At 38.6% G+C, this 15,008-nt stretch overlaps 1 protein-coding gene across 5 annotated transcripts in view; it reads left to right on the top strand.

The window, feature by feature from the left end:
- The window catches only part of LOC103470055 (CREB3 regulatory factor-like), a 31,661-nt gene extending 16,653 nt beyond the window's left edge, over nt 1–15,008 (top strand). For all 5 annotated transcript variants that reach the window (XM_008418191.2, XM_008418200.2, XM_017306955.1 and 2 more), the window contains 5 exons: nt 1,593–1,766; nt 3,798–3,987; nt 5,827–5,900; nt 12,901–13,029; nt 14,582–15,008. In XM_008418191.2, coding sequence (XP_008416413.1) covers nt 1,593–1,766; nt 3,798–3,987; nt 5,827–5,900; nt 12,901–13,029; nt 14,582–14,697 — 683 coding nt within the window. In that variant the 3' untranslated portion in view covers nt 14,698–15,008. The remainder of the gene's footprint in view (nt 1–1,592; nt 1,767–3,797; nt 3,988–5,826; nt 5,901–12,900; nt 13,030–14,581) is intronic.

Consider the following 15,008-nt stretch of genomic DNA (forward strand, 5'->3'; position numbering starts at 1 on the left):
ATAAGCTGTGTGTGTGTGTGTGTGTGTGTGTGTGTGTGTGTGTGTGTGTGTGTGTGTGTGTGTGTGTGTGTGTGTGTGTGTGTGTGTGTGTGTGTTTATCTGGAAGCACTTGGCTAATGGAAAAACGCTCGGACTTGGTGTTTTGTTTGTACACATCAGATTTGCTCTCACTAGAACATCTTCATCAGAGCCGGATTTTATTGGGATGTGGAGAAGTGTCTCTTTTTGTTGTCCCAGTGGCGGATTTGTTTTATTTATGAAGCCATTATTTGTGGCTTTGGACGCCTGAGGCTAATCTACAGTGACGTCTGTCCATGAAACGGTATACGTGCCTTCTGCTGGTGCTAGCTTTTCATTTGGACATGAAGCCTGTGTTGGTGGATTAAGGCTCCCAGCATGATTTCATACAGGCGGGAATATAAACTTAAAAACCTGTCAGTTATGATTAGGGCTCAGATTTTTTAGGTTGTTCTTCTAATAATTGTCTTATATATGGCTGTCAATGTTTTCCACTTCTATGGAGAGTGTGACATTTACTAATAATAGAAAAGCTCCGGGGTCGGATTCAGCATCGGGATGGTTTCATCACCGTTTCTCTGATCACTCAAAAAAATCAACCACTGACTTAAGATATTTTGTTTCTTTTCAGCAGGTCGTTAGTTGAAAGCAAAACACACTGTAAAACATTTGAAGGTGGTTTAACTTTGAGATGAAAGTCCACCTTCTGCCATGAAAATGCAAGAAAATTGTTTTGTTTTTGACTCAGAAATTAAAGTTCCTGAAGTTGATTTAACAACAAGAGACAAGTTGTCTAAACATTGGTTTTTAAGTTCATTAATCTTGAATTGTGAGTTTTAACTTAAAGCTGCAATTTAAACCAAATAATTATTTCACAATGTGCAAGAAACAAACAGTCCTCACCTGGTTAAAGAGCCACATTTCTCTGATATTTTGATTTCAAGTTAAAATAGCTACTTATTTTACTGCAGAATAATTGAAATTCTGCTGATTCTTGACAAGATTAGATATTTTGTTCTGGTTATTATTTGTTCTCTCTTTTAAAATTTGGGCTAATAATTCAACTTGAGGCTAATGCCTAAGGATAGATGAACTTCTTACCTGATGCAAACATTTAGCAACACTTAATTTATGGACTGTCTGTGATATAACACTATGCACACATGCTACAGAAATTACTGAAGTACATTCCTCTGGTGGCTGTAATTCATTGGTAGTCATCAGAGGCGGGTAGAGTACACAAAAACTGTACTTCAACGTACATTTTAAAGTAAAAAGTAGTCGTCCAAGAAATTACTCAAGTAAGAGTAAAAAAGAATTGGCTGCATAAGTTATGAAATGTTGAAAACTGATAACTTTCCTTTTTCTACACATTGCTCATATGAGTAAACCTTACATTGTTTCCCTCAGTAACAACTTACACACTGAAGAAGGTGGTTACTTGGTTTCACTCAGGAATAGACAGAATCTTTGAATTCAAGAAGCAGCCAGAAGACCTCAAAGTAAATTAGGATAAAACTAAAGTCCACCGTCTTTGTACTAATTCTGCCTCCTGTTTTTGCCTGTTTCTCCAGAGGTGGAACCTGAGCCAGCCAGGCCGCCAGGCGAGCGTCCGGCTAAGCGTCGCTGTTTCTGGGAGTACAGACGCTCCCGGGAGTCGGCCACGAAGAAGAAGCTGGGCGGCAACGTCCACTGGTCTCTGTCCTGGAGCTCCAGCACGCTGCCCAGCACGCTGTACCGCCGTGAGGGTGAGCAACATTTAGGAGAAGGAACAAAAAGGATACAACAGTGGCGACCCCAAGAGTGGGCCACGAGGGGGCCAAGGCCCCCTCATGAAAAATGTTGACCAGATCCCGGGATTCATTTAGTCATCGTCCTAAAGGAATGACTTATACATTTTGCCTAAATCATCTCTAGGCAAAAGAAAATAAAGGGGGTGATTTTTTTTTACCCTGCCAAATTCACTTTTTTCAAAGAAAAATTACTTAGTGACTCCAGCTATTATTTTGGTATTTTAGGAAAGTGACAATTTTTAGGTCATAGAAATTAATACAAGTTCAATCAAGACAAAAATGTAAAACCCAATAAATAAATAAATAAATGTATAAAATTAAATATTATATATTTGTATATTTATAATAAATAAATAAATGTATAAAATTATACATAATTATATATTATCATTATTATATATTCAAAATATAATTTTATAAATAAAAATACAAATATTATTTATTTATTTATTTGTTTATGTCTATTTTCATAGAGGTGCCCACCTCTAAAATCTTTCTATGAGCACCACTGGGATTTTGTGTGTCAAACTGGGAGCCAGTTATGAATTGTGATGAAGTAACTGGTTAATCAGTTGGTAATTGCAGACGTAATTACTGAGGTGAAACCAGAACTGTGAGTTTAAGCTCCACTAAAGGAAAGCAGCAAGAGTCTTTACACTGACAGCTGTAATCGCCCCGGTTCCTCCTTCTCACATTCAGCCTGTGTCCTACATGCAACTTTTATGTCAAGCTTTGAATATTTTAGTACTCACTGATAAGTGAGTCTTACATCAGACCCAACTGTTGCAGAGCATTAGCTTAGCAGTCCCTGATCTCAAGCACAAGGCAGTGTGATACAGGCCATTAATCTAATTTAGGTCACTGAAGTCACAGCCTACTAACGGCTGAAGTTCAGGGATGTTTTCACAGCTACCATCAGGGCCGGATTTAGAAAAATAAGGGCCCCTGGGCTGGAGCCAGTTTTGGTTCCCAATCTCAGAACAAAAAATAAAAAATATCTTTTACTCAGGCAAAATGCAGAACATTAACAGGTAAACCTACATATCTGCAGATATGATTTTATGGATAGTTGGTTAAAAATGTCTGGCAAATGGCACCATGTTGGTCACAAAACCCTAATATTCAAATATTTGAGTGTAGTTTAAATGAATGAAAATCGAAAAATATTTTTTTTAGAAAACACCACCTGCCAAAGGAGCTCATTACTTTACTGTAAAGAGTATTGTTTTGTAAAATTCACATTTTGCACGTTTTTACACGTCCATTTGGATCTCTACTGCTTCTAAAAACTGACCAAGCACTTAAAAAAAACAGCCAGTTTTTGGCAATACGTTCATATTTTTTGGTGTTGGGGAAATGAGCAGTTTAAAAAACAAATGACTGTTGAGTCATAATCGACAAGCACTTTGCCGTCACCTAGCAACCCCAGTGGAGCTCCATTACGTTTGGTCAGCTGGTTTTACCGCTGTACGTGGTGTACAATGGCTGCTGGAAAAGACAAGTGTTTTGTTGTTGACTTATACTTACTGCATTTTTGTTGATTGTGCAGGAGGCCCACTTCTGCTTTTCAAAGATGTACAGATTGCAGCCATTTTAATGTGCGAGTTGGGTTGAGTTGGGTTGCGTGGCAAGCAGCAGCTTATTTGCATTTAAAGTGATAGGACACCCCAGAACATCTCAGAATAGACGGAATGGAGAGTTAAAACCTCATTATCTAAGAATGATTTTGTGCAAAAAATGTAATGAACATGCTTTGTAAAGCCCATAGACCTATACCAGCTCAAGGAAACCAAAACCACCATGTAATTTCTTTGCAAACTGCTAACAGCAATTGACCTAATATTAGTATTTCTATATATTTTAAATTTGTGCGCCCAATTCTTTTAAACATCAGAGGATGTGTGTTGTATCATCATTTCATCAGGAAGAAAGATTCTGATGCTTTAACAATCAGGCCACGAGTTGATTCCAATGTTCCTTGTTCAGGCAAGAAAGGGCGCCGCAAAGCGCGAAAGACGGACGCCAGCGACCTGACGCCCAACCCTCAGAAGCTGCACAACATCGGGGAGCAGCTGCAGAAGCTCAACGCCGCCATCAAGGGCATGGGCCCAGTCAACGACCTGCCCGCCGTGGCTCGAGCGCGATCCCGCAAGGAGAAGAACAAGCTGGCGTCCAGGTGAGACGATCCTCACTGTGACGTCGTCTGTGGGGTTCGGGGGGTTTCCATCTGATGTAATTTTTAAATATTAAATGTTTGATAATTTCATCAGTTACTCAGCAGGTGAGTCGACTTTTTACCAAATACTTTAATACTCTTACTTGAGTAATTTCCATGTTTTACTTTTACCTTTGTAAAAATATACTGAAGTAGTGCTACTCTTACTTGAGTTGAGTACAAATACAGTATATTTACTTAAGTAAAGTAAAAAGTTGAAATTACTCAAGTAAGAGTCAAAAAGTATTTGATACAAAGTCTATTCAGGTACTGAGTAACTTTTACTGTGGATAAAAGTGCAAACCCCGCGTTCAGGTTTGTTAAGGCAGCTTTTCTTCTGTTCAAAGTTACTTAAGATTGAGCTTTTCCAACAGAATTGGAAAAGATGTCACTCATATTTCTTCTGAAGCCTAAATATGTTGAGATTTAAGTAAGTCAAATGTTGATATCATCATGAAAAACGTCGGGGGAAGAAGAAACAATGGAGAGATGAAGCATGAAAGGAAATAAACCAGGCCGGAGTTACAGACAAGAAGAGACAGCCGGGTCATGGGAAGTTCATTTCTGCAGTAAGGGAGGGGCAAAATTCAGAATTTGGGTCGGTAATAATGTAGAGCATAGAGATTCCAGGCTCATCTTTTACTCTCACACAAAAACCTGCATTAAGACATAGTGCTTTTGTTGAAAACTTGCTTCTCTTTTCTTTTAACATGTCAGCGGGTTCATGTTTTATGTGAACATGCAGGTATTTCATGTGAGAAGAATCTTGTCTTTTTGTGAATTCGTATTGTGGCTGTCTGATCTGAGGTCAAAGGTCAGCAGCATAATCCTGACCGCTTGCAGTCCTTCCCTCTGGTGCTCAGTTACACCAAAGTAAAGCTGTTTCCTACTGTATCAGGGAAATATTAACTGTAACCTTTAGTATGTTCACCCCTTTTACTGGCCAAATTGTGTATTGTCATTGCTTAAAACAGGGGTTCTCAAAGTTGGGGTCGGGGCCTCCCTTAGGGCCGCGAGTATTCAACTTTGGGGTCCTCTTCAGAAATGAACCAAAAATGACAAGAACAAAGCAAATGCATTTGAGTAAAGTTGCAAAATGTGGAAAGCAGGACTTGAAAATAACCTGAACAGCAACATCTGGGCTGTTGATGCTGATTGTGTTGTGATCGCTCCACTTTTTAACTCACTATTCGCTCATATCCTCAACCACGTGTCACAGTTGTGATCGTTTCACATTTCTGTTTTGTCGCCTCAGCTAAGACCCGCCTCCTGGCTCTGATTGGTTGTTTCTAGTTGGCACTGGGAGAGGCGGAGGATCGCGATCGTTCCACAGATCATCTGTATCGTACCGACATAGTGACAGTTTCAACAAATATGTAAAAATTTAATTTAGTTTCTATTGTTAGATTTGTTCGTATAAACTTCCTCCCTGTAAACACAGAAGTATAAATATTAAATCTCCAGGAATCCTGAGCTATTATCAGCAGTTCTGATCTGCAAGTTGATTTAACTGAGTCATGGCTGCAAGACGGCAGGAAGCGCTCTGCTTTCTGAGGAGGCTGATCCCCACGAGGCTGCTCAATCTGTTTGTTTTAGTCTCGTCTTCAAACGCTCTGATGTCCCCTCCCGAGGACGGCGAGTCAGGAGAACAAGGCAGGGTTAAGGAACACCTCTTTGTTTAGTTTGCTTCTCCTGCTAAATCCCACCAGCTGCTCGGTAATGGGATCATGCGATGAAAGGAAAGCCTGTAGCGGAGTTAGCGGTTCCAGTGGATGACGGTCTTATTTCCCTCGGTTTCAGGGCCTGCCGGCTGAAGAAGAAGGCCCAGCATGAAGCCAACAAGATCAAGCTGTGGGGGCTCAACCAGGAGTACGGTGAGCAAAGTGGCCACTTTAATGCTCATGTTTTCTGCTGAGCCTGTTAAACGTCTTGAAAATCTATATTTGTGTTCAAAATAGTAGTGAGTAAAGCTTAAAACATAAACCCAGTGGAAACACTGCAGCCTCTGATCTAAATAAAACACGAAGGAAACTTTATCCTATTGATTCGTCCTCTGCAGAAAGTATATGGTAGGCTGTTGGGGTTTTTTTTATTTAAAGTGCATATTTCTAAAAAAAATGCAACCTTTAGGGCTTTAGTCAAACTCATTTTCATTTTTGGTCATATCTTTCAGTATATTTTAAGTTCTGATATGGTTGAAAATAGGATTTTTCTCATGTCTTTTCATAATGTTTGTAAGTTATTGAACCAGTTGGTTTAAATTTTATGTTTAATTCAACTTCCTTTGTGTCTTAAGAAATACCTTTATGTTTTTTAGGAATGTTTGTGAAGGATTTGCATAGTAACGCTAATGTGAACCACAGGAAAAATACTACAGTAGACTAATGGATCCTTAAATACACAAATACATTAATCAAGATCATGAGTTTCCTCATAGGGCCGGTCAGTTAGACTGGGGGGAAAAACTGTGCAAAGTTTTTTATTTTATTTATCTTTTTCTGGTTTGCTGCCATGATTCTAACACACATCTGATCTTAGAGCTTATGTTGCATTTAAAGGCGGCTTGGAAAACCACATTATGGGACGGTAACAGTGGATTAAACTGTTGTAATGGCTGAAAAGAGAGCAGGAGGCAGAGGGAACAGAAACAGGAGGTACTGGAGTTCATACTGCAGCAAACTGAGATAAGAACAATAAGTTAACTTTTTATTAATTTAGTCAAACCTCCAAGAGTTGAATAAACTAGAGTTTTTAGGTTTGCACTTAAAAAACTGAAAGGAGAAAAAGACAGGAGTGGGAACTATTTCCCAGAATGCTTAGCGGCATGATTCTGTATCCTGAGATGGAAGTGCGTTACATTGATCTGACTCTGGTGTTTTATTAAGGAAAATGTTCATTTTAAAGCTTGAGGATAAAGTCCTGATCACACTGAATGTTTCTGAGCTGAATTCATTGTGATGTTTAATAAAATTCATTATCAGGTCAGAAATTTTGTTCATGCAGTTTGAAACAAGAATTTAAATTATTCTGAAGTAAAACAAGTAGATATTTTAACTCGATACTGAGAGTAAAATAACAGAGAAATGCGGCTCTTTAATTTTTTTTCTTACATATTATGAAATAAATATTTAGTTTAAATTGCATCATTAAGTTAAAACTCACAATTCAAGATTAACAAACTTAAAAAACAACATTTAGACAACTTGTCTCTTGTTGTTAAATCAACTCCGTGAACTTTAATTTCTGAGTTAAAACCAAAACAATTTTCTTGTCGACTTAAATTGCAGCAGGTGGCTTTTGTTTTCAAGTTAAACCACCTTCACATGTTTTACAGTGTATAGTCTTAGATTGCATAGAGCAGCCTATTTATTCATAGGCAGAACAAACAAACAGGAAAATTAAATTCCTTCATCAGTTATTGATTCTGTGACGCTGAATCAGCAGCTTTCTGTCGGATCGGCTGGTTCTGTTATTGCAGATTGTAAATAATTCACCACAACCGCGGAGTGATTGGTCAACAACGCTGAACTATTTTGAGCACAACTGTGAAATTCGAAGCAAGACTTCAACCTTCCTCTAAATATGGACTCTTAGCTTTTTAAAGCCTCCTGAGTGCATACCCATAATCCTTCACTCTGTGTGTGTGGCTACAGTAATGCAGACGGTGGCACACAGACGTCTCCACAAAGCCTAATAGCTTTTATCCAGGCTGATCCTCTGACATGCAGCAGATGATGAGCGGTAGCTCGGCTAACATATGCGAAGAATCCGTCGCTGTAGTAATGAAATAAAAGGCGCAGAGATGCCATCTGCTTTGAAAACGCCCCGTTTAGGAAATCCACCCAGAGCAGAAAGCTGATAGTAACAGGGCCACTCCGGAGCATGTAAACACACAGAGTGAGGAAAAACCTGAGAAGTGTGACTTCACCTCCTTCCTGCTAATCAACACCTCTCCTCTGCCAAGTTTCCCGCCCGAGTCCTCCTCTTCCTCCTCTTCGTCCTCCTCCTCGTTTAGTTGAGCCTTTTTTTTTTTTTACTTTTTTTTTTACAGCCTAGCCACGTTCTGACTTCCTTAGGTTTCCTCTTCCTCTAATTTTTCAGCATTCCTCTCATTCCTGATCTTTGTCCAGCGTTTCTTTGCTTCAGTTTTGGCTTCATGAAATAGTTTGTATTTTTGGTAAAAGGCCTAAACAAACACAGCTAAACCTCACGTGGTACTTTGCTTCCTTTCGCCTCTCCGCCATCGTTTCAGAAGTGAGGGGGACAGAAAATCCTGGAAAAACAAGAATCTTCAGACAATAAAACGTTTTTTGAGGATGTGAATACGGTTGCGGTTTTCGAAATGGGCAGTTGAACTGGAAAATAAAATATATCTTATCAGTCAGCTGTCCCCAGAACAAGTTTGCTGCTACTTGTGTGCATGTGTAATGGAGTAAGTTTCCCTCAGTTGATTTTGAGTACATAGAGACAACATTACCTGCTTTCTACTAAAAAAAATCTGATAAAAAGATTAAATAAAACCCCGTTGGACCTGCATTTTAATTGGTTTACAGTTTGACAAAAGGAAGAGCTTGCAGAAACCACAACTGTGTCTGCATTTGTATTTCAAACAAATAGACACAATTTATGCATTGTGATTAATTTAATTTTTAAATTTATGCGTGAAATATTCTGCCGGTGGAAAACTAGCAATTTTTAAATCAATTTTAAGTCATTATTGAGTTAAAACAATCTTACTAAACGGTACTTGTGATTTAGTTTTGCCTTATTTTAAGTGTACCAAGATATTTGCTCTAGAAACTAAGCCAAAAATGCTTGGTAATGTTTCAGCAGTGCATTATCTAGACCTGCATATTCAAGGATTCAAGGATTTTTTTTTTATTGGCATATCACACTGCAAAAGGTCCTCTTTCAAAAACAAGAAAGAGGACCTTTATTTTCTTAAAATAAGAAAATAAATTGTAACAGCAACAGCTTATAGTAAGAAAAATATCTTATCAAAAAAAAAATACAAGAAAAAAATCAACTTAATTTAAGATATTTTATCTTAAGATTTCAGTTTTTGCAGTGCAACTTTGTTTGTGGCACAAAATTCAAACACAGGTCCAATATTAAGAAATCTACCACACAAATAAAAAATAAAAATAAATAAAGTAATTTATGTGATATGTAGATATGCACATTACAAACTGTGTGTAAATAATTCATGAGATGAAGCTGAAGTCTGAAGGGAAGAAACCGTTTCTCAGGCCGCTGGTCTCCCTCTGGATGCTCCTCTTCTGCACTCTGGACACCAAAAGACATCAGAAACTTACAAATTCACTGCCTGATTCCGTGTCATAAATACTTAAACTTTCCACCAAAGACAAGCAGGTTACAGAAATTTTATCCCATCCGTGTGGAAAAAGCGCAGCCTGGCAGAAGATGTTTACTCGGGTCAGGTGACCTGACAGAAGGCGAAGTCAGAATCGCAGGCGGCGCTTATGTTTCGCCCCGTCAGCGGCAGAGTTAAACCACGGCCCGCGGTTTTGTAGATGCACAGAAAAGCAGCTGATGCAGAGAAACTGTGCGTGAGTGAAAGCCGAACCTTTGTTGTGCAGACGGGGAGACACTCAGCTGACTAATTAGAGAGAATCCAGTTTGGTGCTGGAGGCTCTTCCCGCCCTGCAGGGGGATTAGATGCAGTTTCTGAATGTGATTTGTGGAGCAGCCAGATGTCAGCAGCTGCACTGCTGCGCTCCTGTTACGTCTTTCTTCCTGCAGTGCAGACATATGTCAGCATCTTCCTGCACCGCGTCGTTCCTCTACAGCACATGCGTCAAACTCAAGGCCCGTGGGCCAAATCCGGCCCGCCGTAGCTTTCTATGTGGCCCTCCAGATTCTAGACTAAACACTAAGTGTGCTTAAATATTATGTAATCAATCAAATCAATGCAGTTTTTATCTGTTTACTGCCAAATTATATCAATCAGTCCCTCCAGTTTCTTGAGAATTATAGTGGAAATTCACACAAAATCAACAAATCCCCGCACTAATACATAATTTGGAGTTTGCTGCAGATTATGAATGCCTCAATCTTAATAGGTGTCAGATTATAGTCCATAATCTACACAGCGAGTAATAAAAAGTCTAATTTATTGTTATAAATAAGCGCAAATATTTCCAAATTAGGGGCTGCACAGTGGCGCAGTTGGTAGAGCTGTTGCCTTGCAGCAAGAAGGTTCTGGGTTCAATTCCCGGCCTGGGGTCTTTCTGCATGGAGTTTGCATGTTCTCCCTGTGCATGCGTGGGTTTTCTCCAGGTACTCCGGTTTCCTCCCACAGTCCAAAAACATGACTGTCAGGTTAATTGGTCTGTCTAAATTGCCCCTAGGTGTGAGTGTGTGTGTGCATGGTTGTGTGTCCTGTGTGTCTCTGTGTTGCCCTGCGACAGACTGGCGACCTGTCCAGGGTGACCCCGCCTCTCGCCCGAAACGTTGGCTGGAGATGGGCACCAGCAACCCTCCCGACCCCACTGAGGCAAAAAGGGTGCAAGAAAATGGATGGATGGATGGATTTCCAAATTAGTACCCAAACACTTTGATTTTCATTACAAAAATCACAAAAAGAATCACGAAATCCTGGAAAAGATGCTCAATAATATTATTTAATTTTAAGAATTCATTGATGTTTTAATAGTATGTGAACAGGTTTTATCAATACATTCTGGCACAACCGGCCCTTTAAGAGCATTCACGATCTTGATTTGGCCCAAAGCAAAAATGAGTTTCACACCCTTGATCTACATTTATTCAAGATTCACGATTTACTTTAAAGACAATGGAGAAAAAAATTATGTTCCCAGTAAAAACACAAAATATTCCAAAGTTTTTCTGTCTTGTTTCTACAGCAAATATCTCACTGCACTTTAAATAAGACTTCTTTTAAGTCAATAATTCTCTAATATTGTTACAAAAAAATACAAATTTCACTCCCAGATTTTTCACTTACAATGCAGGGAAAAATGTTTTGTTATAAGTGAAATGACCTGACAGTAAAACAAGCAATTGTTTAAATTTTTAAAGATTTATTTACTTAAAACAAACTCATAAAAGTTGCTTGTTTAGTTTGTCTCATTTCAATGGTACTAAGATATTTCCACTAGAAACTAGACGAAAATACTTGGTCAGATTTTGTGTTTCTGTTGCTCAAGCTCATAAATACATTTTTTAAAAATGACAGTGTAGTTAAAAAAATAGACATGTTTGACAGATAAATACTCATATTAATGCATAATAAAAAACACATAAAACGGGCAATTTTTGCAGAAGAGAAATTTTGATTGCACTGAAAATTTTACTCTTATTTTATACAGGTCATCTCATTTGATATAAAAACAAAAACACAGAAACAGTACAAGTAATTAAGATTGATTAAATTTAAATAAACTAATAAGAGGTAAAAATAGGGTCAAGTTTCATAAGAAAATTTCTCTTTTTCTGTCTGAAGTATTAAAAATGTTTTTGACAGTTTTGAAGAATGTGATAATTTTTACAAAAAATACCTTCAGTCTGTTGGACAGAGAAACCAAAGGTCACAGAAAGGATTGAAGACAGAAAATGAGTCATTAAATAACGTTACAAATTGTTTCTGTGGCTGCAAACGGGTTGCAGTTTCGACATGCAAGAAGAAGAAATTGACCTTTATCCGAGATTTCCAGGAATCCGCCAGCATTTCCCAATCCAGGATCTTCCACAACAGACCAACAGAATAAATTACAGGAAATCTTCTGCTGTAATCTGCTCTGGTATCTGCTGAAGTCAGATGCAGGTCATTCTGCCCCCCATCAGTTTCACAAAACGACCCGAACGTTGGTCATAGAAAGGTCCTGTTTTATTTCAAATAACTGCCGTCAGCTTTTTATGCTTTTTCCATGCGAGACGGGAGTTTCTGCAGGTTTCTTGTTGAGCTTAAAGTGGAGAAGAGTTTAGATTGCTGCTTAACTTTAGAAAAGCTTTCGATCTGCTGATCATTGTCTTTGTGCCCTGGATAATTAATTCAGAAAGATTTCCGGCTTCATGTGATTGTTTGTGTCGTAGAAAGTTTCTGTCAAGAGTTTTTCCGCGCCTGATAGTCCGGTAGACTCGGTTCAACTGGTGATAAAAGTTGCAACATTTGTTACATTTTCAGCTGGAGTGGTTCGCTTTCACACTGCACCGTGTCAAACGATTCAAACTAATTCACCTAGTTCACCTCCACGCCAGTGAACAAAACGGCACAAAAACCTCAGAAGAAGCAAAACTTCCTTTTTCACAGAAGAAACATAAATGAAATGCCGTCAAATTTTAGCAGTTGCAGGTTTTCTCTTCTGGCTTTGGTAAAAAAATCATGAGCCATTTCTCCTGTTAGCGCTAGACTCTTATGTTTGTTTTGGTTGTATTTACCCAGAATGCCCTGCGCTACAGTCCGTTTCCTGCTTCTGGAGCAAGCTACTTGGTATTCACATATGCATTCAAACAGCGCCAGGGTTCACTTGAACCAAACCGGGACCAAAGTTTTTATCACTGACAAAAGAGAAGCCCTACTGACCGCATCTTGTGAAGAAGGAGGTTTTGCTCGTGTCTTCTTCTGGGGTTTTTGTGTCGTTTCCTTCAGTAGTTCTAAGTGTAGCGCCACCTCCGGGTGAGGAGGTGAACAGGTTCTTCACTTGGTTTGGATTGTTTGACACCTTGCAGTGCGTAAGCGAACTGCACCACCTGAAAATGTAACAAATGTTGCAGTTTTGCCCTCTAACCGAACCGACGCCACCAGACTCTCAGGAGCGAAACCACCCTGAGAAACTCGTCTTCAGAATTTGACCTTTGCTCACCTTTGGATCTCGATATTCCATGTTTCAGAAAACCTGTTGGGAGCCCTGCTGCGGATCAAGGAGGTGATCCGACGGCGGGTGGAAAGCAGTGAGGAGGAAGACGGAGACGAACGTGGAATGACCCAACGTCTCGAAGACATCCTGAAAGAGTCCAGCGGTGAGATGCTGGAATGTTCCCAGATTCATCATCTTAGGTTGTTGTTGCTATTAACAATGAAAATCTGGCACATTCTGCAGATTTGGCATTTTAGAAATATGTTAAAAGATTCAAATAAACAAATAATTAAATTCTTTTTTAGATAAGGAAATAAGTGTTTTATTTCCTAAAATGCTATAACTTATTATTCCTTTAGTATTTTCATTTGTAGCAAATATTTTATCTAACATCAGCGTTTGGAAAGTTCAACCATTTCAGCGCAACATAAAATAAATACAGTGTCGCGCTGATCTGGGGATTATTATCTTTACAGAGTTTGAATCAGGTGACGCTACATTTATGCCACTTGAGGAGCGCAAGGTTTTTTTAATGCAAAATGTTGTTTTTTTGTTGTTGTTTTTTTACAGTTTTGGCTTAATTACAGCTTTTGGGTTCACCAAATGACCCATACTTAGAGTTTATATCTGTCAGTTAAGGATTAACGATCACTAAATTATCTGATGATTATTTCATTAATTAATTGATCAGGATTAATCTGTTTTATTTAAATGCGAAATGCAAAGTTTTTGGTCTGAGGCCTTTGTTCTTTCAGCAAATGACCTTTTTAGATTTTATATGTCTTAGTTAACGATTTATCAATTACTAAGTTAGTTGATGATTATTTCATTAGTTGATTAATCTGATTAATCATTTAAGACTATGTTTTGTAATTTTCTGGTACAAGTAAATTCTGACAGTTATTTCAAAAGTAAATGGACTTTTGTAGATTTATTAATGATTAATCAATTATTAAATTGGTTGATGATTATTTTGTTAATCAACTCTTCACATTTAATTTCTTCAAGTTCTTTTATTACTTTTAAAAGTAAAATGTGATTTTTTTGGCTTACAGCTTTGAGTGTTATTCTTTCAGCAAATGCCTTTTATCAGTTAATGATTAATCGATTACTAAATTAGTTGATGATTACTTCATTAATCAATCGTTTCAGACCTAGTTTTTTTGTTTTAAATGCTAAATGTAATTTTTTGGTTTAACTTCTGCTCTTACTCTGCTGTACTTTCAGCAAAAGGCCTTTTTTTTAAAGTTTATATACATCAGTTGATGATTATTTTGTTAATCGATTTATCACAATTAATTGTTTCCACCCTAGTTTTTTTTTTCACTTTTAAATGCAGAATGTAATTTTTGTTGGCTTTCAGCCAATGGCATTATTTTGAGTTTATATTCGTCAGTTAAGAATTAATTGATTACTACATTAGCTGACAATTACTTCATTAATTGATTCATCATGATTAATCTGATTAATCGTTTTGGCAGCCGCAGTTTTTTTTCTTTTCTTTTAAATGTAACATGGTCATTTTTTACTTGGAGTTCTAGGAGTGTTGTCTTTTAGCAAAAGGCCTTTTTTAGAGTTTATTAACGATTAACTGATTACTAAATTACTTGACCATTATTTCAATAATCGATTAATCAGATTAATCGTTGTAGCCCTAGATCTGTTGTTCGTTTTCTTTCCTTCTTGCTTTAATTGGTGTCGTCTGTCACATGTAGGTCCCCTAGTCGCTGGGCGGACCAAAGACTTTGTGCAAAGGATTCTGGATGCCAGCGCCAGCGGTCAGAACCAGCGTAAGGAGTCGCTGCAGGGCGGAGACGAGGCGGCGGGTTAAACTACCCAGCGCCTGTGGTTTTTTTCTCCACGTCTTCCCATCCCAGCACCCACCTGGCCAAGCACCTCCTCTGCTCTCACCCTGCGCACATCGGAGTGAGAGCTGAGCCGAGAAGAGGCTGGGAAAGAAGAAACCAAGACGGGGGATTGTTTCCATCCTGCTCTCCTTCAACAGCAGCTGCAGGCTGCACCGCAAACACCACCAGGCTAGAACTGCTGCTGATGTCTTTACTGTCCGTCTGCGTGTGTGTGTGTGTGTGTGTGTGTGTGTGTGTGTGTGTGTGTGTGTGTGTGTGTGTGTGTGTGTGTGTG

This window comes from Poecilia reticulata, linkage group LG1 (assembly GCF_000633615.1).
Source record: "Poecilia reticulata strain Guanapo linkage group LG1, Guppy_female_1.0+MT, whole genome shotgun sequence".
Taxonomy (NCBI): domain Eukaryota; kingdom Metazoa; phylum Chordata; class Actinopteri; order Cyprinodontiformes; family Poeciliidae; genus Poecilia; species Poecilia reticulata.